This window comes from Sylvia atricapilla, chromosome 9, assembly GCF_009819655.1.
Source record: "Sylvia atricapilla isolate bSylAtr1 chromosome 9, bSylAtr1.pri, whole genome shotgun sequence".
NCBI lineage: Eukaryota > Metazoa > Chordata > Aves > Passeriformes > Sylviidae > Sylvia > Sylvia atricapilla.
This window is the reverse complement of record NC_089148.1, coordinates 15,566,034-15,589,600: the sequence shown is the minus strand read 5'-3', so window position 1 is coordinate 15,589,600 and position 23,567 is coordinate 15,566,034. Positions and strand designations below refer to the sequence as shown.

At 45.0% G+C, this 23,567-nt stretch overlaps 2 protein-coding genes across 3 annotated transcripts in view; one reads left to right on the top strand and one right to left on the bottom strand.

Annotated features, from left to right (window-relative positions):
• Nucleotides 1-1,248: 1,248 nt before the first annotated feature.
• MED8 (mediator complex subunit 8) lies at nt 1,249-10,784 on the bottom strand. The gene is made up of 7 exons (XM_066325053.1): nt 10,753-10,784; nt 8,015-8,133; nt 6,859-7,003; nt 6,371-6,511; nt 5,889-5,970; nt 4,660-4,908; nt 1,249-1,713 (listed from the first exon to the last, which is right to left on the bottom strand). The coding sequence occupies exons 1-7, from the start codon at nt 10,756-10,758 to the stop codon at nt 1,649-1,651; spliced, it is 807 nt and encodes a 268-aa protein (XP_066181150.1). The 5' UTR covers nt 10,759-10,784; the 3' UTR covers nt 1,249-1,648.
• Nucleotides 10,785-10,825: 41 nt separating this feature from the next.
• Nucleotides 10,826-23,567, top strand: part of SZT2 (SZT2 subunit of KICSTOR complex) — a 54,004-nt gene continuing 41,262 nt past the window's right edge. For both annotated transcript variants that reach the window (XM_066325051.1, XM_066325050.1), the window contains exons 1-10: nt 10,826-10,862; nt 11,048-11,173; nt 11,333-11,506; nt 11,852-12,022; nt 13,849-13,980; nt 15,955-16,114; nt 16,571-16,677; nt 16,859-17,069; nt 18,112-18,282; nt 23,323-23,554. In XM_066325051.1, coding sequence (XP_066181148.1) covers nt 10,833-10,862; nt 11,048-11,173; nt 11,333-11,506; nt 11,852-12,022; nt 13,849-13,980; nt 15,955-16,114; nt 16,571-16,677; nt 16,859-17,069; nt 18,112-18,282; nt 23,323-23,554 — 1,514 coding nt within the window. In that variant the 5' untranslated portion in view covers nt 10,826-10,832. The remainder of the gene's footprint in view (nt 10,863-11,047; nt 11,174-11,332; nt 11,507-11,851; nt 12,023-13,848; nt 13,981-15,954; nt 16,115-16,570; nt 16,678-16,858; nt 17,070-18,111; nt 18,283-23,322; nt 23,555-23,567) is intronic.

Here is a 23,567-nt window from a genome sequence, read left to right as displayed (position 1 = left end):
AGAGGAGGGAACAACCATTCCCATGGTTCTCAGTGCATGACAAGAATAACCCTGCAGGCTCTGACTCCCTGGCTGTCAGGCTTGTTTTTGCACAAACCACTCACATTGGAACTAGTAACATGCCTCTACTGCCTTCACACCAGTTCTCTGCTGCAGTCACTGCCATCCCAGAGAGCCAGGACCTCCACATCCATTAGGAGCAAAAAGCAATTCCACCAGTGTGGCTGGGATGGTGCCACTGCAGACACGTCACTGGACTCATTTGCAGTGGAGCAGCTTTGCTATTGTATAAGCTGTTTGTGCTTCCAGCTCAACTTCCTACTTCTCAGTTCAGTGCTTTTCAAGGGCCAGCAGTCAAAATGGGTCAAATAAGTGCCCTAGTCACAGCTTTGTGGATGGTTTTGTTTTGGGAGAACAGCTCACAGCCTCCACAAATAAGTTGGATCTGATTAGCTCAGAGGCAAGCAGTGCAGGAGCAGCTGCAGGCTGTATCTGCTGAGTGGAGATTTCCTCACCCGAAGATTGCTGACAGATGCTATTGAGTAAAACACACTGCTGGCTTTCAACACAAGTCAAAAGGAAGTCCATGCAGGGGCAACCAGAGGCAGGACATTCGTCCCTTAGGATAGTGCTGTATGTACTGACAGGCTCCACGGGCATGTGCTCCCACCCTTTCATCTCACAGGAATCTCTCATTAGGCAGATTATTTGTTACAGCTCAAGGGCAGAAAGTAGAACAGAACTGGCTTCAACAGTGCCCAGTTCCTAAGAGAAGTGGGCTGGACTTCACAGCCTGGCCCGTCCAGAAGTGTCACAGTTCTGGGCACATTGAAATACCATTCTGAAGTGATAAATTAATCCTGAAGAGATAAGAAACTTTACAGAAAACAGAAGCAGAGAAGCATGGAAGTGAAATCAGATCCAGATGGAATTTACTGCAGCATCAGAATACAAAAGCTCTGTGCTTCTGTTCCTCAAGTGCTTTCTTGCTGTGGGCCTTGAAATAGTCCTTCCAGTATTTTGCTTTCTGGGGTATAGCCATAATTGGTTTTTAATGCACAAGATGTTTTCTGCTTATGCTTATACCCTGCTGACTCACTTTACTACACCTCTTTACACATAAACCTGAGCTCCAGCACTTGGTCTCCAACACTTTCTGTGTGGTTTAGACTGGAGCTGCTCTGTAGCTTTACCCAAAGGGAAGTAACAGTTCTTATGACCTGAGACATGGACACCAGTGTCTCACAGTGAGCATAACAAGGTCTTTATTAAACAGGACAGAATAAAGAAATGATGTACCAAGTGAACAAGCAGAAACAAGGAACTCCGTGCAGCTCTTCAGGTTCTGTATTGGGAAAGGGTAGTTATCCTCCAGGCCTTACCTGGAGAAGATGGCATCAGTATCAGAAGCAAAGTCCTCTGCTCTGGCTGAACAGAGAAGTACTTGTGTCCAGGAGACATGGCCAGGAGCAGCTCCACACAAGCCACCAAGAACTAAATAAAATCCAGGAATGGGCCTTATAAACCCTGTCTTCCCGTATATACTGTGTGAATATGTGAAGGGACTTGAAAGTCCTAGAAGGAATCCAGGTGGGAGGCCTGCAGCAGTAACAAATGTTGCTGTTCCCCAGGTCTGGTTCATCTCAACTCATCTCTGATATGGATGCATTGAGGCAGATTTTATATTTGTTTTTATGCCACTTGGCATTTTTCCTGGAGAGAGAAAAAAGAAAAAACAGTGCAAAATCAGCAATATGTGAGGACATCTGCTCAGGAGCATGCAAGACTCACAACAGCCCTGTCTGGGCTTTTTCAGGTCCACTCCAGGCTCATTTGCTAAAGCACCTTCCAGCTTCAGACCTACACGATCAATCTCTTCTGCAAATCAGCATCTTTCTCTACTGACAAATCTCCTTGACAATTCCTGTGTCCCCTGCTATCCCCTCCAATTCTATTATTTTTTCATCCTCAGCAAGCCTTTATCCTTGTCAGGATATCCTTGACACTCCTATAGCAGTGTCAAACTTAGTCTCATAGAAGTTGCTGGCAGCAGCACACTCAGAACCCAGACTGTGTCCACTTTCATTTCACAGTCTGTATCCCCTTCCCTGGAGCATTATTTATAGTCAGGGTGTATATTTAAATTACTAAGCCTCTCTCAGATTTCTTAATTTCTTGTAACCACATCCACCTCTTGGGCATTATTACTCTCTGTAGATACCAATCTCACATGGGAGTGTGTTCAAAGACATCTTACTAGCAGCTTACAGTAAGTGTAGAGTGCTAGACAAAACTAAGATGATCTGAAAAATAAACAGCGATTAAGGGCAGCACAGAGGGATATTAAAAACACACTCCTCCAGTGTCTTAAAATCGAAGCAGAAAAAAAGAGATAACTTCTGAAAGTTAAAATTATAGTGCAGCAGGACAAGAAAAGATTTGATAAGCAAAAGCCTAAAACAATAAAGATTATTAAACTTTCTCAAACATATCCATAGTGGGTCATTACCAGCAATGAGTAGACAGGTAACTGATAGACATCACTAAACTGTTAGATATTACTCCAAAAACAACAGTCAACGGAACTGTATGGTACACCCATATCTGAGACACTGTGAGTGGTTGTGGTGTTCCCAGTCTTGAGAACCACCAGAAAAAATGCATGTAAGCATGAAAAGGATGGTCCAAGTTATAATTTTCACATGAAATCATATTAAAGAGAACAGGACTTAGCTAAGGGAAAAACATCTAAAAATAGACAAAGGAAGGAGACGTGACAGATGTCCAAAACATAAAAACTAGTATGGAGAAGGTAACTGATGAATGATTATTCACCATTTCTCACAACATGGGTAAAAAAGAAAAATGCAATTTAAACACAGAAAATACTTTAAGAAAATGTGATAAAGCTGTGGGACATACTGCCATAGGTGTTGTAGAAGTCAAAACTGTAATTCGAACAGGAACTGCAGAAATTAATGGCTAGGCTACCCAATGGTATCAAACCAAACTCTGGCTTAAAATCCCTAAAAAACCAACTGTGATCAAGATACACTTTGTTCTTGTATTCTTTCAGCCTCAGCTATGGACACTATCAAAAGCAGAATAGCGACCTTTGCCAAAACCCACTGTAGTTGCTCTTACCAAGAGGTACTTTCCCCATCACACAGGCTGGACAAGTGCTCTCCTTACCAGTGCACTCTGGTTGGCCTACAGGAGCAACTGTGTTCCCACCCTGGATACAGTGTCTCTGGGTATTCAGCCAGGAATCACGTGAGGTCTTCTTTGTTACCAAATTACAGTGGAAATATCTTTCTAACTCTTACATAAATACATACTTTAATTAGGATCAATATTGTTGCTCAAGTACACATCTGAGCAACAGTCATTATATAGGCAAGAAAACACCAATTAGGATATCAGATATCTTAAATCACAATTAACATAAACATTCTGACAGTACAGGGTTAGCTTGCAGGTCCCCCAGGCCAAAAGCATTCCTGACAGCAGAGGATTTTTAAGGAGGAATACCAGAACAGGGCAAGCCTGCAACGACAGTCCTGCAGAATACCTATTCTGCTTCTAACAATATTGTGGCTCAGGGTCATGGAATCAGAGTTGGTATCCTCAGGATTAGATGTTGACTGATTTTTCATCCAGAAGTCTATGTACTTACTTATTTTTCCATCTCACATAAACATTACCTGCCTATCGCACACTAGGCAATGTGCTCACAGTGTAATTATTTAGTATTCAGAAAAGTATCCCCCCCTTTGTTGCAAATCTACAAGCCCACATTTTGATTGGTGCACTTTCACCAATCCTTCTGTATCGTGGGAGATAATGAACAATGATTCCTCATCTACCTGCTGTATATAATTTGGGATTTTATAGGCTTCCTGTTTCTTCTCCCTAGCCCAAAGCTATACCCACTAGCAGAGAAGATATCAGAACCTCCCACAATACTGCAGGCATGGGTGCTCAATGGATTTACAGAATGGCCTGAAGATAATCTCTGTTTTCTTGTTCCTTTTCTAGAAATTCCTAGCATTTGGTTTTCATTTCTGCCCCAACTGAACACCCAAATGTATTGTCTTTACAGAATTCTTCTATCATAGACGTATTTCACAAATACAAGTAACAAGATTAGAGTCCAGTTGCTGGACATGTACAGTCAAATTTCTATGCGTATTATTTCACTTTATATTCAATGCAAACGTCACCTACTGCTATTAAGCAAAGTCGCTTTGTCTAAGAAGTCCTACCTTTGTAAAGAAAACTTTTTTCCTTACCCTAAATAACTCATTATCATCAAACTTATCCACTTTATTACCTACCACATCCTAAATTTCACAGAAAAACCTCCAGTACAGATCCCTGAAAACTACACTGTGATCTCCCTCCGTATTGATTCCTATGTTCACTAAGTATTGCAGTGGGAGTTAACAAGCTGAAGCTAGTTGGCTGAGATCCACCTCACCCTCTGAGCCAATTTGAAACAGGAATTACTCCTCTATTATAACCTGACTCATGTTGTTAAGGCCAGCAAGGAACCTCATACTTAGTCAGATCTAAAAGGTGACTGGGGAAGCATGTCTGCATTTGCATTCGTCTTTCTCGGTCCCTGGGTTTCAACTGAACTCAGATATGGAACTTTACCTGGCTGTCCTGCTGGTGCCATCTGCACTCCTGCCAGCATTGGCTGCTGCTGAGCTGGTGCACCTGTCATTGGGACCTGCTGCATGCCTGAAGCACCTGCAATGATGGCACCAGCTCCTGGCTGGCCCGACTGGACAGATGCCCCAGAGCCTGGAGGTCTCCTGTTTGACAGCCCTTTCCCAAAGGCCACAGCTGCTACCAGTGCATTGGTATCTGCAGGGTTGAAGGTCTGCTTGTTCTGTCGTAAACCTGTAAAAAAATAAGTCAGTTTGGAAGTTATTTTTAGACTTGGAAATCAGGTCTAAAAAGTAGCATAGCTGGTCCTGAATTTACTTTTCAGCTACTTTAGCGCATGCAATAGAGATGAGTTTCTTACAGGTGTCCTACAAGAGTCTCAGCAAGGTCAAAGGAGCTGCAAAATCAATGGACACTGGTGATCCAAGAGCTCTTTCACTGAGAGCAGGGCATAATCTGCTCATGGAAGGAGGACAGAGTGAGCTAACTCCTCCATGCCCCACTAAAGGCTATTGCATGCTAATCCTATGGCAGGTAACAAGCATTGTGATTTAAACAAACAATAGCAACATCCCCTTTTGGAGGCTCATAAACAACATGGTGTCTGCAAGTTTTTTTGCTACACATGTGCCCAGTTATACTGTCGATCCCAGATACTAGGCAGAACCTGTCCTCAGGTCCCGTGGCCAAGATGACAGTAAAAACAATGCCACTGCCTTTATGAGTAGTGTGGCACTCCTGGGAATAGTGAACACCACAAGCAGAAAAGGTTGGCCATGAGCCTGAAACACCCATTATCTAGGCAGGATCACACAAGAACCTGTCAACATGTAGACTCCTTCAGAACACAGCTAAAGACTTTCTCATTCGCTGCTGCTGTGTTTTCACAGCTATTTTTATTAATTAAAGTTGATTGGGAAGTTTTCTTGGCAGATACTTATCACCTCCTCAAAGAGGGATATGTCAAAGGGTTGGAGTGACCTGTCACCATGCATAGGTCACACAAGGAAGAGACATGGCACCCACCTGCTCCCTTCTCGAATTAGAGGGCTCCAATTTTGGGGACAGCCAATCTTGCATCTTTTGGAATGATTTAATTTATGCTGCTCAACTGTGTTTCCTATGCTTCAGGCTCTTCAATATACCTATTTTGCCTCTACTCTCTCAAATCTGCTGCTTGAACCCCATACCCCACCTCCACCTCAGTGACATACCTCCACTTTCAGATTCACGCTCCTCCTTACTGATTTTCTCCAGCAAATTTGAGCACATTTTGTTCAGACTTTGGATCTGTTTCTGCAAAACAAAAACTGTCAGAAGCTGCCAGGATACCTCCAGATCAGTACAAATCAGCAAGATAAATGAGCAAGCTTTCCCTTCCCAGGATCCATGTAACTAAATGTGTTTTGGTAGCTGAGCCTAGAGTGCCCAGTGCTAATGCATGCAGGAGGGCACTGTGGGGACGGGACAGCCTTTGCCTCTGACTGGCTGGATGTCACCACCGGTGAACAGCCAGAGAGCTGGATACAATTGTGAAACTGTGTAGAAAACCAAACCTCAGGCTAGGGTTAGCTGAAGAAATCTCAGACAGGAAAGGACACAGAAGAAAACTGTAAAATGGAAGGGTGAAGGAAGCAGTTAAAGGGCATCTTGTGGCCTAAGGATAGGTAGAAGTATCAAACTCTTCTTTACTCACCTGTGCAGCATCAGGGCTAATTCGAGCTGCATCTGTGATCAGCTGCTTCTCCTGCTCCTCCACCTCAGGGTCGGGCTTAGTTCGAAGATGGTCGGGCACAACCTCATGGCTGAACACCGGCACACGCCCCTCTGTCTGCCGCTGCAACATGGGACAAGCCTCACTCAGGGCCTCCTCCAGACCAGGGCACAGGCCATGGTGCTGAGCAAGGCTACAGGGGAAACCTTGATCTGGGGAGCACTAGGAAGTCTCAACAGCCTGCCTGAGAATTCGTCCTGTGCCTTCTTAGTAAAAGCAACATATTTATTAACAGGAACATCTTCTGTAAAGTGTATCCAGTGCAAGTGTTTGTAAGTGAAAACAGAGCAAAGCAGCTCTCAGACAAAAGTACTTGTTGCCCTTTCTTCCTTTACACCCAGAACTGAGGAATGCCTGGCTGAATATTCAGGCAGTCAAGCACTTTCTGATACTCAAGGAACATATCTTACCATGATCTCCTCATCGCGGTCAGGAGACAGCACTAGGGGGATGATCACCTGGTTTCGCAGTAGTGGGGTCTTCTCATGCTTTAGCACTTTATTCAAGGTGTTCAGCTGTCCTGAGAGCAATGCAAAGCTGTCTAGAACTGAAGGCCTGGAAAAGCAAATAAAGATGGAAGATAGAAAGGGGATGCCACACAGAAAATTTCTTTCTTCGTTCAAATGGCTGAGGAGTGAGGAAGCAACACTGTTAGTCCTCCAATCAGTCTACTTCAGATAATAAGCAGTAAAACCTAGGGCTGAATATGCAGGTGAGGACAAATCCCAATCCTTATTGGAAATGGCTCAAATGCAGAAAATATCTCAAGGACATTACAAGCAGTACCACTGAAAGTAGCAGTTGTTTGGGATTTCAGTAACACACAGAGAGGCACTTCTTTCCTTGTCACTACCTTTCCCAGCTAAACTCTAGAGCAAGGTCTAAGAAATAATTTCATCCCAAAGCCAGGAGACAAAATATTTATAGCTTGGCTATCCAGACTAAAAAACAATGGAGCTAAATAACTTAAAATCTTTTCAAGGAGGTCCTCTTCAGCTTGGTCTCTGTGCGGCATTCATCAGCTCTCCTGCCTTCTGCAACATTAACTATAAATGCCTGTGAAGCTTTGCTGCAGTGGCAGACACTCAGATACCATATAGTTTCTTAAGCTACAGCCATAACATTTTTGTGCTCCATATTCTCCAGGAAGAGATTGCCACCTTGCAAGGCTCTCAAACTGTGTGATAAAGCAGAATCAGCAAAACACAAAAGCTCAGTTTATATCAGAGCCATAAGAAGCCAGAAAAGGTCAAGAAATGCAGAAAGAACCATTCCTTCATTTTATAGTGTATGTGCATCTCTAAGGTCTTTCATCTGAGAACTTCTACTCACTGCAGATGCAAGTCTAGTTCCCATGGATTAAAAGGCATTAGCATGACTCTTATTACTGTACAGCATGAAGCCAATGGATTTCAACTGGTTTTCTTGTGGAAGATGTGTAGTGGTTCCTAGAGCACAAATGTAAAAGAAAATTTAAACCCATTGACAAGAAGGTAATGTTTTTTAATTAATCCTTTGAGTCATGCCTGAAGAGCTCTGGCAGTGATCAACAGTGAGACACCTTACCATGTGAGTCGGTCATACTCGTTCTCCAGCTTGTAGATAAAACTGACCAAGGAGTTCTTCAGGTCAGCCACCTGACTGATGAGTGCCTCCAGGGTCAGCTCTAGCTGCTTCTCCTCTCTCTAAAAAAAGGCAAGACAGACAAGGGTGGAGGACAAAGACGTTGTGAATCCACACCCATGCATCCATGATCCAATCTGTCCTACAGTCAGTCTCCTTTTCAGAGGAAGCAGAGGTATTGGAGATAAAAATCCTGTTATTTCACACTGACCCCTTTCTCTTGGGTCAGACTACTTAGGCAAGAGATTTGCACCTGAGACAAATGCTTGGCCAGCTGCCCTGTTAAAGATCTAGATCAGTGTAGTGAAGACATCATCACTTCATCTGCTTTTTACCTCATTCGGCAACCTCTGTAAGCCATTTCAGCTAAGCCAGACCAAAGATTAGCATTCCCTCAGCCTTTTCTGACAGCAGCTGTGGGTGCTGTGATGTCTTCATCCAAAACAATCTTTGAAAGTGAGTACCAGGACCATGGACTAAAGACTCCAGTTTGTGCCCTTCACCTCATTCTTTATTTTCTTTTGCCCATGTGACACTTCCAGCTACCAAGGAAACTGGCAGCTTTTACTGGCCCTGTGCACCAGGGCTACGGGAGGCCCTGCTGTGATACAGACTGGTGCCATACCCACACACACCCCTCACCTCCTGCCTTTTGTTGGGATTACATTGTTTAAGAAATCTTCCCCACTGACATCCCCTTCCGGGTGAGGGAGGATGGTGACAGATAAAGTGTCAGGACTGGGGATGTATTGCCAAAGACAACAAGGCATGTCCTTGATTCTTGCAAAAACCCTCTAACCCCTTATCTACTCTAAATTACTCATGCTACAGTATTGCACAAAACATAATTAAAGTCCCAGCCCTAAGGAACTGCTCGTGTAAGTGGAGAGCTGTAGAATAATAATCCATGAGGAGGGTGGGACACAGCAATCAAATAATAGAAAGGGAATACCGATTAGGAAAGCTGATAGAATGACTCAGGCTGTTGGCATGCTTGCTATGGGGTTTGCTGTTGCTCTGTTCAAATACACTGCCCCAGTGTAAGCTTCATGGAGAGATTATCAGGCACCTTCCATGCTCATGAGAACAAAACGTTGTTCTATTTTATTTATACTCCAACAAGTCAGTAATCACTGATGGGACTTCATTTCACTGTAACCACCTTAGAAAAAACAGCTGAATCAATCTTTTAATCCTCAGTCCATGGGTCCCAGTCCACTTTGATCCCCAGTCCATGGAATGGACTCATGGAACAGATTGCTGCTGGCTGTTCCACCAAGAGATAAAAGCTCTCTCCTTCATCTTGCAACGGGACTTGTCAGTTCCTGTCCAATTAAGAAATGTGCCTGCAATAGTTTGTGAGCACCGTGTTTGTGCAAGGAGGTTAACTACTGCCTGGGTTACAAGCTGGGCTGGTAGCCAGTGTTCTACTGCAGAGGTGCCAGGCATATGCACTCATGGCAATTCCCCTGTCCCCCTGCCTGTGCTTATCCAAGGAGCCCTCAAGAGGATGAATGAAACCCCACTGCACAAAGAACACTCTCACGGCAGCAGTGCACTCCAGCCCTCCTTCCCTAGGCTCTTCCCAAAGCCACTAGGAGCTGGAAGCAGATGCAAACAGTGACATAAGCATACAGTAGGACTGAGCAGTGATTCCAAGGAATGCTGTGCCTCTCCAAGAGGACACTTTGAGGAGTTTGTTAGGAATGTTAAATTGGCCCGAAGTAGTAAAGATAAGGCTTATGGTAGAGGGTTCTGAAAGACCTCCTGATACGGAGCAACTGAGAGGCAAAGGTGAGAGTCAGAGTAGGTAAAGGTAAAGCAATGCAGGCGGCAAAACAAAAGGGGGAAAAGTCCTGACTGGCAAAACAAAGGAGAAAAAAAAACCCTAGGACTTTCTGCACACAATTACATTATCTGAGCTGATAACGTTTTCACTCAACAACAAGATCTCAGCATTATGTGACGGTAACCCATGAAACCATCTGCCCAATGCTGGAAAGGCAGCCAAAGAAGTAAAAGCGACCACAGGAGTTATTAGGAAAACATCAGAAACTAAGTATCATTATGTCACCGCATAAATGCATGCTTCCTTTGCATCTCGAATATTACACGTCACTCTTGTCCCCCTAACTGAAGAGGGACAGTATTCCTACATACTAATAATAGCAACGAGAATGACGAATAATACTCATAGTTCCAAAAAAAACAAACCAAAACAAAACCCACCCAGTGAAAAAACAGTAAAAAGACTGGTATGAGTAAGCGTCTGAAACAAGAAGAGGCAATGTAATAAACCCGGTAAATGAGCAATAGCGGGACAATCCATTTTCACTTTCTTTTTCAGCAGCACGACCAGGAGATCTGTACGAGGACAGACGGCCGCGCTTTCAAACAAACCACAGGAGGCGGATCTTTACAGCCCGTTAACCAGTCGTTAATGCTCTTTTCTTCGGACAACACGGATGCTACAAATTCACAGCACTTAATAAAGTAATTAAATTCTTCTCCTATTAACATTTAATTCAAGCGCGGCACCCAGGCGCACACACGCTCACCCCACAGCCGCGCAGCAACAAGGGGCTGCTGCGCAGCCCAGCAGCGCTGGAGGACGCGCAGGCCGCCCCAGCCCCGGGCTCTCGGGCCCCGCGGAGCCCGGCCCCGCTCCCCCCGGCCCTCACCTGCATGGCGGCGGCGATGGCGGCCGCGCCCCGCCCCGTGCTCCCGCGGACAGGCAGTTCCGGGGCAGGGCCGCGCCGACATGGCGGCGGCCGAGCGGCCTGACGGGGAGGTGCGGATGGGGCCGGGGCAGCGGGGCCGGGGCAGCGGAGCGGGCCGGGCTGCGCCGTGAGGCGGGCGCAGGGGACGCGGCCGCCGTGGGGAGCGGTGGGGCCCGAGCAGCCCGGGGACAGCGAGGCGCGGGCGCTGTGCGGGGCTGCTCCGGGACTGACCTGTGCCGCTGTGCTCCCGCCGCAGGTGGAGGAGGCAGGGCACGTATTCCTCCTGATGAAGAAGGACTATCGCATCTCCCGCAACGTGCGGCTCGCCTGGGTCCTCAGCCGCCTGCACCAAGTCATCCGGGCCGTGCCCGAGCCCGAGCTGGTGAGTTGGTGCTCGGGGCTGGATGGTGTCACCGCGCCTGGTGCTGCACCACTCAGCAGCACCTGCACCCTGCAGAGCATTTGAGGCCCGTTCCTTTCTTTGGCTCTTGCTTTGTTGTGGCATGATGTTCTCTCATATACCGTTTGCTTGTTCTGGCAGGTAAAGTCAGAAAATGAGCTTGATGTTCTCAGCATCCTGCCTAATGGGTGGCAGCCAGACGAGCCGGTCCAGCCCAGGCCCTACCTCCTCGTCCCCTCCACACGGGTCACCTTCCTGGCCCGACAGTACCGGTTTGTGATTGAGCTTGATCTGAGCCCTTCCACGGGGATTGTGGTAAGAGCAGAAACTGCCTCTCTCTGGGGTGTCCTGTATTAAAACAGAAACCCGTTTCTATTTGCTGAGAAAATGCTTTTTGTTCTCAGTGTCAGTCTGAACTTTTGCAGAAGTCTTGCTTTTCCCGGGAGGAGGCCATGCTTTGCCTCTGGCTGGGAATTTAATGGCAAATCTTGTTTCTTCACTGGATGCTTAATGTGTGACTTCTGTTTACAGGAGTGTCACTTTAAACTAGCTGCCATTGCAGAAGGATGTTTGCTGTTAGCTCTGCAGAGTGAAACAACCAACAATGAAATTGAAGGTCTTAGAAGATGAAAAAGCTGTTCCCTTTCTCTGTTCTTGTAGGATGACTCAACGGGGGAGATAATTTTTGATGAAGTGTTTCATGCCCTTTCCCGATGCTTGGTGGGATTGTTAAGACCCTTTCGTATCCCTGGTTCAGACATTATCTACCAGCCAGAAATCTTTGTCACCATCCAGGTGTATTCCTCCATCATTGGCCTGCAGTCCCACCAGGTAAAGTTCAGGCTCTCCCTTGGCACAGCGTGAGCAGCTCACTGTGTGTTGTGTGGTGTCCTGTGAGCGCAGGGAAAGCAGGGCAGGTGGCAGCTGGGCTCTGCTAGCTGTGATGCTGCAGGCTCGTCTCGCTAAGACGTGTGGCCTGGCATGATGCAGAAGCGTGTGTGAGCAACTTCTCCTTCCTGGGCAGGAAGCAGGTGTTTCTCTGGAGAATGCTGCCCTCAGGCATGATCTTAGAATTGGGCCACAGGGAGTATTTGCCTCATGTTGAATGTGTGCTTGTTGTTGTTGCTCTTGTTTTGTTGTTTGGGGGTTGTTTTTCATTTTAGTTTCTGTTAATTAATTATTTTTGCCTGTTTTAATTAGCTTGAAGCATTCAAGAAGAGCTTGTATGACCAAAGGCTTGTCTGCCTGTTCTAACTCTGTAACAGCGGTTAATTCAAAGATAATTGCCTCTTGCTACAAACTTTGTTCTTTTTGCACTGGTCTGAATATGCTTCTTGCTGGAGGGAGCTGTATTGAGATTTATCAGTGAAATTTTACTTGTGTCAGGGCAGGTCTGTTTAATAAATTCGAGTCTGGTTTATGGGGCCAGTGTTGTTTTTGAAGTTCATCCTTGATCTCTTCCACTTTACAGTATTTTCACACAACTTACGTGTTTATGGTGGTGTGTTTCATCCCTTTGCTAATACCAGGAGAAGTGTGTAGTAACAGGAGCAGCCTCTTAGTCTATGCTTGTTCCCTCCCTCCCTCCCCTTCCCCAGCCCTCCCTGCCTAAGTCTTCTGCCAGGATTTGTGTTGTACCTGAGCAGTGTGGCCATCACTTTGGTCTGTTGTCAGGTGCTACTGGAGTAGGTGTAGCAGGAGTTTCTGCATTTGCTATTGACGTTTTATGTGTCATCTTGTCCAGTAATTCTGTAGACCATAATGCTGTGCCTCAGTGTCTCCCCTATTTACACTGTTTTGAGCACTCTCAAGTTGCTACATCTTTCTTCTTTGGAGCTCTCTAAATTCTCACTTTGTGTATGAGGCCATGAACTGTGATCTCTGGGTACAACTGGATAACTATGTTTCTTTTATGGAGGAAAAGGTGTATGTGTCTATCACTCATAGAGGAAAGGCCCCCTGTGGTAATCATCTGTTTCTCCTATGTCACTATGAGGTCTTGTCTGTATGAGGCCAAGGGAACGTGGATGACATGCAGCACCCATTAATGTGCTGAGGTCTTTGTCTGCACGTTGTATCTTCTTTGTATCTGGTTGTGGGCAGATATTGCCTGTGACATCTGTAAACACAGGTGTCGTGCCTGTCACCCTGGGGAGTTTCTGTGGTGGCAGGCTTACTCTGTCACATTGCTCAGCCTCTTTTGTAATGTCCTCTCTAACTGTTTCGTTCCTGTATTTCAATTTGCTGTTCCCCTTGGAAGATCATTTGATCAGTCTATAGGTACGGTAGATTAGAACAAACAGGCCTTCCTTAGAAGCATCAGACTACAGTTAATGGTTTCTAACAATGATCCTATGCCTCTTTCTCCTAATAACTGCTTATCCTGGAGAAAGTCAAATGAAGTAGGAGTTTCTTGCCCAAGAAGGAGATTTCCCAGAGTGTCACCTAAGTGTCTGCTGTGGGATGCACAGCAGATGTCACGAGGTACCACTGCTCACAGGCAGTTGCTTTTGAGCAGGGGCAGAGAGAAGTGGCCTGAGCTGTACCTGTGCTTTGTCAGGGAGGTGTTTGACCTTCACTGTGTTTCTGTGTACCATCTTGGGGGCTGGTGCTATAAAATCTTAACTTGATGACTGACATGTATATCCTTGGGCCAGGTGCTATTCCAGGGCTGTCAGCTGGATGAGACAAAGCGTGAGGCCTTTCTGCACCAAGTTTACACACAGCTCTGTGCCTTTGAAAACAAAGTGGCAGAGATGCTTCAGCAACAGTATGAGCCCAAACCACAGGTAAGGAGGGCTCTCTTGGCTTCCTGGAGATGTGCAGTCTGAGGCTCCTCTGAAGTGGGGTGGCAAGAGGAAAAGCAGCATAGGTCAGCAGAAGGAGCAGCTAAGGTGTTGGTGAGGTAATGTTGTGGGATCCAGTAATGAGACATGAACACTGAGGAAGCAGAATCACTAAGTGTTTAGAAGGACTGGTGAGGATGGTTACCTTCCCCAAAGTTAATGTGCAGTAAGACAGCCTGACTATATATCATGGGAGAAATGGTGGTGTGTGCTTTCTCTCTGAAGAAGATGGTGGAAGAGGTGATTATGTCCATATAATTAATCTATAAATAGCTGTAAATATGCCTTTAGCCCTTGTTACTTTTCTTGAATGAAAATACTTCCTTGTTACCATGAAAACTGGCCATGAAACTGAATAAACAGCCAGTTTTTTCAAGCACTCCTTGAAATCTGTGACAGGTACTGCTTAGTAACCATGGCTGTATGTATCAGCAAATTAATGATAGAGTCCTAGTATGGTCTGGTTTGGAAGGGCCATTTAAAGATCACCTCCCTTGACCTGCTGGCTACGCTGCTTTTGATCTTCCTGCAGTCAGTCATTGCTGGTCTGGCTGAGGTTATTTAGTCCTTACTTAGCATTAGTTATTGGAGTTTGGGCAAAAAGGAAAAAAAAAAAAAGCCCCAAAATCGGATGGCCAGGAGGCTACTGGTGATGTATTGCAGTTGCACATCTGAAGTGCTTGGAATCTCATATTCTAGCTGAAATTTATATGTTTCCACACTAACACTGCCAGTCCTGAAGCAGAGAGTAGATTGCTGGAAGTAAATACCTCGACTGGTGAGTCCAGATGGTGTCTTTGCAGTGCTTTGTATGCATTCCTCCTTGATGCAGTATTTCTGTCATGGTAAACTACCCTGTAACTTCTTCCATGCAAATGGCAGAGAGAGACGCTCTTCCAGGCCAGAGGGACTGGTGAGTCCTGCCACAGGCTGTGGGGTGGAGGTGGGAGGCCCCAGGGGAAGGGCAGGGACTGAAACTTCTTTCACTTTTGAAGTTGCACTAGTTGTGTCATTGTTAACAAGTGTCTGAATTTAAGGCATCTGGCAAATTAAAGTGATGGACAGTAAATATTTTTTGCTCACAGGCACAGACCGCTTCTATTTGCACAGTGAAAGTTTATTTAGTTCTAGTTTTATTTTCCCAGCTCAAATCATGTGTAGCTTTGTAGAGGGGGAATGTCAGTCATTCTCTGCATTAGCAGTAAAAACGATGCAATATTTTATTATAGGGTTAAACTGCCAGAGCCTTGTGGGGATTAAGGGACTATGAATACAGTAGGTTTCTCACTGGTGTAATTATACAAATTTCAGGCTTTGCCTAGGGGATATTTTTCATAGACGATGCAGAAGCCTACCTGCATTTGTTTATGTCAACACTGCATAACAAGGGCCATTTGAGTTAAATGCATAGGCACTAGACTTTGTCTTTATGGGGCTCCTTGCTCGCTCTGCTGCAGAGCTTCACAAGTGAGATGTAGCTGCCTCTGCCTCTCCAGTGTTTCTGGGCTGAATATAGTATATTGGGTAGATGCTGAATAGCTGCAGCTTCTACTAAATGACATGGAGAAAGAGGTATTCACCATCTCTTTAACTGGGAACTGCTTTGCTCCACAGAGGAGTTTTAGTGACCCCGAAGTGTCTCATATTTCCCCTGCTATGAGAAGTCAGCTTAATATAAAGCTCTGAGCATGCTGTCCCTCCACCTTCTAGCAGCCTTGCCCAGCTGTTCTAAGGGGTCCAATTAACCAGGATTTTAAGAGCACTTGGAAGTTAAGCTACAAGTGGAGTCTGCTGCTGTGCTCCAGAGTACCATGGAACTGCCAGACTGAAGGTGTTTGGAAGAACAAGGAGCTAGAGCTGAGCTGAAATCTGTCCCATGGGGCCTTGTGGGATTTTTTTTTTTTTTAACTTTTTCAGGTGGATTTATCCCCCCTGAGCCAAGAGAGCCCTGGTGATGTGCAGGAGTCATCTGGGAGGAAGCCCAGTGTGTCTGTGGTCACTGCTGACGTTGGCCTGGTCAGCATGGTCCGGCAGGGGATCCTGGCCCTGCAGCTGCTGCCCTCCAACTCCAGCGCAGGTTGGCTGCATCCTCGGGGTTAAGGTTTGCTTGGTTGTTTGAGAAGGGCTGTGTTCCTCCTGCTATAGGCTGAGGTTAATATTATAAGGGCTGGTGTGTGCATGGACCTTTCTGTTAGGGATGAAATGTCAACAGAGACTTTTACTCTGCATTCTGGGGGCAAATTGTGGTGGTGGGAATGGGGAGGACCACACTGTGCCTAGGGCTGTGTGTCAGTGTTGGGGAGTTTGTGAGACAGTGCATCTGTGACTGTTGCTCAGGGCAGCCTGGGGTGTGAAGTGCTGTGCTGTAACCTAATCAGGATGTTTGCCAGCTCCATAATGCTTTGGAAGCTCTAAACCAGCCTCAGTATTTTCCTTCTAATTTTGCCCTGCCTAAACTTTGTTTGGTGGGTTTACTGTGAGAATGATAGCTGTTTGTGATGGAAGATGCACTAAGATGCTGCCTTGTTTACAGGTATTATAATAATTACGGATGGTGTGACCAGTGTCCCCGACGTGGCTGTGTGTGAGACTTTACTCAACCAGCTGCGCAGTGGCACTGTGGCCTGCTCCTTTGTGCAGGTATGTCTGCTGGTACCTCCAGTGTGGGTACCAGAGGGGGGCTGGTGGATTGGTGCTGGTGGCATTCAGCTCCAGAGGAGAAGTGAGGGCCTTCTCTGCCTGTTTGAGTCCTTGGCCAGCCATCTGCTTTGTTCTCAGCACTGCTGCTCTCTCTCAGGTGTCCCCTTTATCCATCCCATAGGTGGGCGGTGTCTACTCTTATGATTGCAGCTTTGGCCATGTTCCCAATGTGGAACTCATGAAATTCATCGCCATGGCCACTTTTGGTGCTTACCTCTCCACGTGCCCTGAGCTGGATCCCCTGAGCCTGGATCTGAATGTGTATCACAAGGCATTTCTACTGTACTCCTTTCTGCGTACTGGGGAGTCCCTGAATCCAGAATATTATTGTGGTGAGGAATGTGCATGTTCTTGTTCCAATAGATGGATGCCTTAGAGCCCCTCTCTTTGGGGTGACTCCCCAGGCTTGGTTATGCTGATATTCTCCCTTGTCATGCCTTCGGTAGGCTGTGGGCACAACTGGTCACACAGCCTCACCTGGGAATCCCCTCCAGATTCCAGGAATTGGGTGAACCAGGGAAAACAAATGTCCCATTTTCCACCATTCCCCTGGCTCAGCAATCTGCAGTTAGGCCCACTGTATTGGGACTTGGAGGAGGTCAGAAGCTCTTGCCCACCCTTCCATGCACACTGGCTAGCTCGCAGGTGGGGATGTTCTGGAGAGCTTATCCTAACAGGCCTTGCAGATGGCAGTTTGGATTGAAAAACTAGACCCCTGAGAACTGTCCCAAATGCCTCTTCTGGTTGTTCTTATTTTGTGACTGTTAGTGACTGAGAGTGTGCCAGGTGAGATTAGTTTAGTTACCAGTAAGCGATGGAAACACCCTTTCATGTCCCAGCAATATGCTGGTGCCATCTGCTCTTTCTGTAACTTGGCAGCAGAAGCCACATAAACTGGCAAGTTTGAAGAGAGCTTTTGGGACTTTGAAATGTTGAATCTTAAAAAGATCAGATGATAGTAGTTTAAGCTCCGCATCCTGATACCTTTTAAAAAGCACCTGGGAACTCAGAGTTTTCCAGGGAAATTGGTAAAGCCCCAAAGCTGCTGTGTGACTGTTGAAACAGATGTGCAGTTTCTGCCTGTCTAGGCTGAATATGGAATTCCAATACGTGCCTTGTCACAAAAGCTGTCTGAAAGGAAGCAGTGCCTGACACCCCACCCTGTCCCTTTCCCAGGCCTCTTGGGCGCACTAATGAACCTGTTTGCTGTATTGCAGAATCACGAGTGGGTGTTAGTGGTGCCTGAAGGATGTACTGTTCCTCAGGCAAGCAAGTGTTCCTGGCAGCTTTTATGAAGCACTCGGGGAGGCCTGTTGCTACAGGATGGGGCTCAGGGGAGCTGCTCCCTCACGAAGCCATCTCTGCCATTTGCAGTGTCCCAGCACAGGCTGTTCAATGAGCACCTGGTGTCTGCAAGCAGCAACCCTGCGCTGGCCATGCGGAGGAAGAAGCACACGGAGAAGGAGGTGCATGCCGACCTTGTGAGCATCGTTTCGGTCCGGCTGCGCGAGGGCTACAGCATCCGTGAGGTCAACATCACAAAAGGTGACTGCTGCCTTGAGGGCTGCAGACTCAGCTAGGCCTCTGTTCTCAGCTGCTCAGAGGAAAGCACGGGGTCTGCCATGTCAGCAGTGGAGGTATTGTGGAGGAAGGAGCATTTTCTCCAAACTCTGTTTTCATGGATTACTGCCTGATACTGGGCTGCCCAGTACTGTGCAGGTATGCCCTTGCTAGGCTCACCCTCTCTGGTTGCACCTGGGGAGAGACAGCCAGTAATGCTCTGTATTTTGGAAATGATTCCCCACAATTGTAGAGAAACTAGTGACAGAACTGGGGTTTGCAGAGGTTTTCTTTTTTTAATTCATCTATATTTCTCCTTTTTTTCATCCCTTTCCAGTTTTTCTGCTAGATGCACTCCAAAATACTAGCATGAATGTGTTTTGGTACAACAGACTTAATGCCTCCAAACTACAGTCTTCCAAAGTAAGAAACTGGGCAAAACAAGGATATTGTTAGGTGAAAATGTCAGATCAGTCAGGTTCGTAATCAATTCTAGAAGACCGCAAAACCTAGACATGGCACCTGGAGTGTGAGAGCTACCTGCTGACTAGGGATCTTGAGGGGTTTGATTATCCTTAGGAGTGCCAGTAAATCCTACCTAAATTTCCATCTCCAGGTGTGACTAGTGATGGTACTTTAACTGAAGGGGAGATGAAAATATCCAAATGCAAGTTTATTAGTACACTAGAATGTGTTTTATATCAGACAGTCAAAGTCTGTGATCTAACTCAAATACCATTCCAGATTTGCCATGTGATGTTTTCTGTGAATTTACTGTGGTCTGCCTAAAAAACGTGTAAATCCCTTCTGCCACTGTTCTGGTTGGAAGACTGTCCCAGTCTTTCTCCAGCTTCCTTTCTAAACTCCCTGAGACCAATTTAGCCCTGTGTGACTATTGTCTTTAATTAAGTTTGTGCAAGTCAGAGAAGGAAGATAAACATTTAACAACATCTTTCTCCTTGTAACATACCTTTTGGCAGGTTAATATTAAGCAAGCCAATATTTCACCTTTCTTTTCTAAGGGCAGGCTTTCTGTTTTGTTTTTTTCAGGGTAATAGCTCTTATTTTTTCCCCTTAAGTTGTTTTCTTTTCAGTTTGAGCTCATATTTCTCAAAACAGTTGGTGTGAGTGTTGTAAGCGTGGCTTTATCAGTGCCTTGTTCAGCAGTGTTAATATTTCCCTGATTCTGAAGTAAAATATCAAATCTGATAGACCAGGAATCATGTGAACTTTCTCCATGATTGTATTGCAGAAATCCCTGAGTCTTTCATGCATCTTTTCTTTCAGTTGATGGGTCCTTGTGGGTGTTCTGTTGGATTTTGTTTGTTTAGTAGTCCCTAAATGGGCTGTCCTTTACATGATATCACTCTTAAGCGTATCTTGCTCAGTTCACTTCTGTGTTCCTCTGTGATGCAGTTCAATTGCAGTTGCAATTGCAGTTCATTTGCCTTGATCCATCTTACAGACTGAATGGGTCTAAATCACCTTTTTTGGGGGAAGATTGCTAGCAATCATATTAGGTGGGATAATTCCTAAAGTTGGTCTTACATGAATCTCCCTATTTTCTTGTTTCAGGAATTTTCTGTTAAAAGTAAGTATTTGCTAAGTTTTCCTGGTGAAACAGCTGTTCTAGTAATATCTGCAGATTGTTTTCACTAATGTAGGTGAGGCATGAGATTACTTCCCTGAAATCCAGGCAGATTAGATCCATTGCACTCTCCTTGTATATGCATGTCTGTGAAAAAGTGTGACAAGTCCATTCCTGTCTACTCTCAGTGTCTTTTATTTTTTCTGTGCACAAGTTCACTCACAGCTTGAACACTGCTGGATAAAAAGCCTTTCTCTTTAATCTGGCAGCAGTGCTGAAGTACTTTTAGTGACTGTAGGCCTATATAGAAATGCTGAAAGAGCATTCACTAGGTATGAATCATTCAAAAAGCAGTCAGACAGGTTCATGTTATATCTTTTTGTACAAAGGTATAGCTACAACCTCTGGCTCAGGATATTGCAAAGCAGTGAATTCCTGCACTCTGGAGGAATGTATTAGAAATATCACCATGTTACCACGCTCCCTGCATTTTTCTCCAGGTATTTGCCTGCTGGCTTTTACTCCTTGGAATGCTAAGTGGATTGGTCTCCCATTTTTACAAGAGCAGAGGAGCAGCTGCTGTATCAGTGACCTGTGGTGAATAACTATGGGCAGGTGCACAGGAAGGAGTAAGAGCAGGATAAACATACATGATGATAATCTCCATTCTCCTTTCCTTTTTTATTCCTTTGAGCCCTCTCTAGCTCTTTGCATCTCAGGGGATCCTTGAGCCAGAAATACTTTCTGTGTATTTTTTTACGAGAAAATTAAAAATTAAATATCAGAGGTATTAAAAACATAGAGTGTATTTCTATGCAGCCTTCACAGTAGTAGCAGATAATGTTACTTAATACTTGGGAAAGGCTAAATGCTCTGGGGAGTTGCTGAAAAATTTGCTGAACTAACAGGTTAAAGTAGAGTTGAGAAATGATCAAGACATTTAGATGTTCAGCACTGCCTTTGCTAAGGAAAAGCATGTTTGGCTAATCAGGGTTCTCTGAGCCCTTCTACAGAGAAGTGTATAACAAAGAACAGTTAATTAACCTGGGCTGCCAGAACTTGCCAATTAAAGGCTGTTAAGGAGCCAGCTGGCTGTGAAGCAAGAGGAAAAAGTGCAGTTGTGGACTTTGATACTGTCACTTTTCTCCTTCACTTTACCAAAGACAAAATAGAATAAATAGCTAGCTTTGTGCTCAGAGATGCCTGGAGAGGTTGTTTGTGATATTTATAAGTGCTCTGGTTACCCTCACTGTTTGATTTTTAAATATTTAGATAATTAGGAGGCAACTTGGTCAGTTAGGCATTCAGAAGTGCATGTGAAGAGAAAAGGATTGGAAGGTATGGAAGGGATAGAAGCCACAGGGTCATGGTGTGTAATGGAGCCCAGTTCCTTTGTTTTCTAGGACATTGTTGGAGGATCTCCCTCTTTACAAAAAAAAAAAAAAAAAAAAAATCTCACTGTCCATCTTGTGTTGAGGGCAGCCTGGAGAACGGTTTTCAAAACAATCTTCCTCTGTGAAATCAGTCCAGCACCAAAACTGGCTGGGCACTAGCTGAGCAGTGAGAATGGCCATTCTCTAGTGACAAGAATCAGGAAGACAAGGTGAGCTTTCTAAAAAAAAAGAGCTGGACTTTGTGAAGGAAATCAAAGTTGAAAAAAATTTATTAGCTATTAACTCAGGAAGCAGAAAGAGATTGCTTTGCAGTAAAAATAAGCTAAAGATTCATCTAGATATAGCTTCAGACTAAGTAAATATTTTGCCCGTGTTTTTAGTTTTGCTTGTGTGGGATCACAGGAGTGAAGCCAGGATGACTAATGGAAACAGAGGTGGAAGTCAGAAATATTTTCATTTATGATCTAAGTAAAAATGTGGGAATTTACTTATCGTATTTGTTGTTGTTGAGATAGAAAGGCTTTATTATGAGAACCAAAATCTTGTGCAAAAAGCAGTGAGGCCTAAAGCAATAAGAGTGAGGTGACAGTATGAAATAAAAAGAGATGAATCTATAAATTTTTGTTTAGCCTTTCTGATAAACAAGACAATTTTCATAGGAAACAACAGTTGGTGCAGTCCTGGCAAGTGCATTTATAGTAACACAAACCATCCATTGTAGAAAATATTAGTGACCTTAAATAAAATCCTACTAATCCCCCAGATTAAGTTACAGGTAAAATACAATATACACTTTTGATCATCTTTGTTCAAGAAAGGTGAATCCTTAAGGTGCAGGAAGGTCTGGGTCTGTTAAGGGAAATGAATGTTCTGTCACAGTAACAGCTGAAACTGGGTAAGGATTTCTTAGCACTGTACACTCCTTGTCAATGTTATGGAAATAAATTTTCCCAGAATAGAAATAATAGAATCAAAAGAACAACTAAGCATGAATTTAGCATGTACTCTGGAAGGTTTCTTCTAAACATTGATGAGGGAAGAGTACTTTGAGGGAATCTCCCAGCAGGGACAATGAGAGCAAAAAGATGGCTTTAAAGTGGAGCTCAATCAGCCCATGAAGGGGATGGCCTGATGTGCCTATGGCAGCAGCAAATGCAACTCTGCAGGAAACAGCATCCAGGCTGATGATCTGTTCAGAAGGTTTCCAGCACATCCAATCACTTATCACACAAACCCTGCAAGTCTGGCAAACCACAGAGCAGGCTGGACATAGAATAGATGATCGAGCAGTTGAAATTGCAGCATGGTCATGTGTTTCTCTGGGATGTTTCAGTACAAATACACATGCACGGTCAGCAGGAGTGGGACAGTTCTCTGCTTTTTTGGCCTGTTGTAAGGTGTTTCTGTTAATCTTGTTAAACAGGCTAACTTAAAAGAAAAGGTAAAGATGTAGAGTTTGAAAAACAGATGAATATTCTTTCTTAGCATCTTAACTAAGAGAGGGTAAACATGTGAGAAGCTTTGAGGCTTGAAGTTCTAGATTGCATGAAATACAGTCTGCAGGATGAATAGAGATTAACTTGAGAATTAGGCTTCATCTTCTGGGTTGTTTATGATATGTGTCCATCAGATGCCTGTGTTTCTGCGATGGGATGGATTAATTCTGCAGTGTGGATGACAAAACTTTATAGCTGAATGGCCCTGCTTATCTGTGCAAAACAACAGTTTTCTTGGAAACAAAGATGAGACTGAAGAAGAGAGCCCATTGCAAATGTCAGCACCTCCTCTGAATTTCAGTTGCCTTCTATAGTGTAGGAAGTACATGTACACTTCAAAAATTGAGAACTTCACCAAGCACTTCAGTGCAAGCAAAACCTGCCTCAGTTGGAGAGGAGAATGACTTCAGCTAAAGCAAACAGTTTTTAGATTACTTTGTTCCCCTCAGCAATCAAACAGATCACGTGGTTCTCATGAATCCCTGGTCAGAGATAAAGCTCATATGTGAGAATGAGAACCTGAACTTGCTCTTCTGCTCCCATGCAGGTGGGTCTCAGCTGGAGGTGAAACTAGTGCTGCTCTGGAAGCATAACATGAGGATTGAGTACTTAGCTGTGACGCCGTGGCCCCTGGACCCATCAAAGCGCAGCACTTGGGTGGAAGTGACGATGGAGGGAAGCTATGACATCTTGCATGACATCAGTTGCACCATGAGGAAGCCTATCACCAGTCTGTACCGCACCACAGTCATCCGCCGCTTCTGGAACACCTTGCAGAGGTGAGCTGGACCA

Coding starts and splice junctions, on each gene's coding strand:
- MED8 (XM_066325053.1), bottom strand. Junction 7,004..8,014: donor GAGTATGACCGACTCACATG/GTAAGGTGTCTC, acceptor TTGCTTTTCCAG/GCCTTCAGTTCTAGACAGCT. Junction 6,512..6,858: donor ACCGCGATGAGGAGATCATG/GTAAGATATGTT, acceptor CCCATGTTGCAG/CGGCAGACAGAGGGGCGTGT.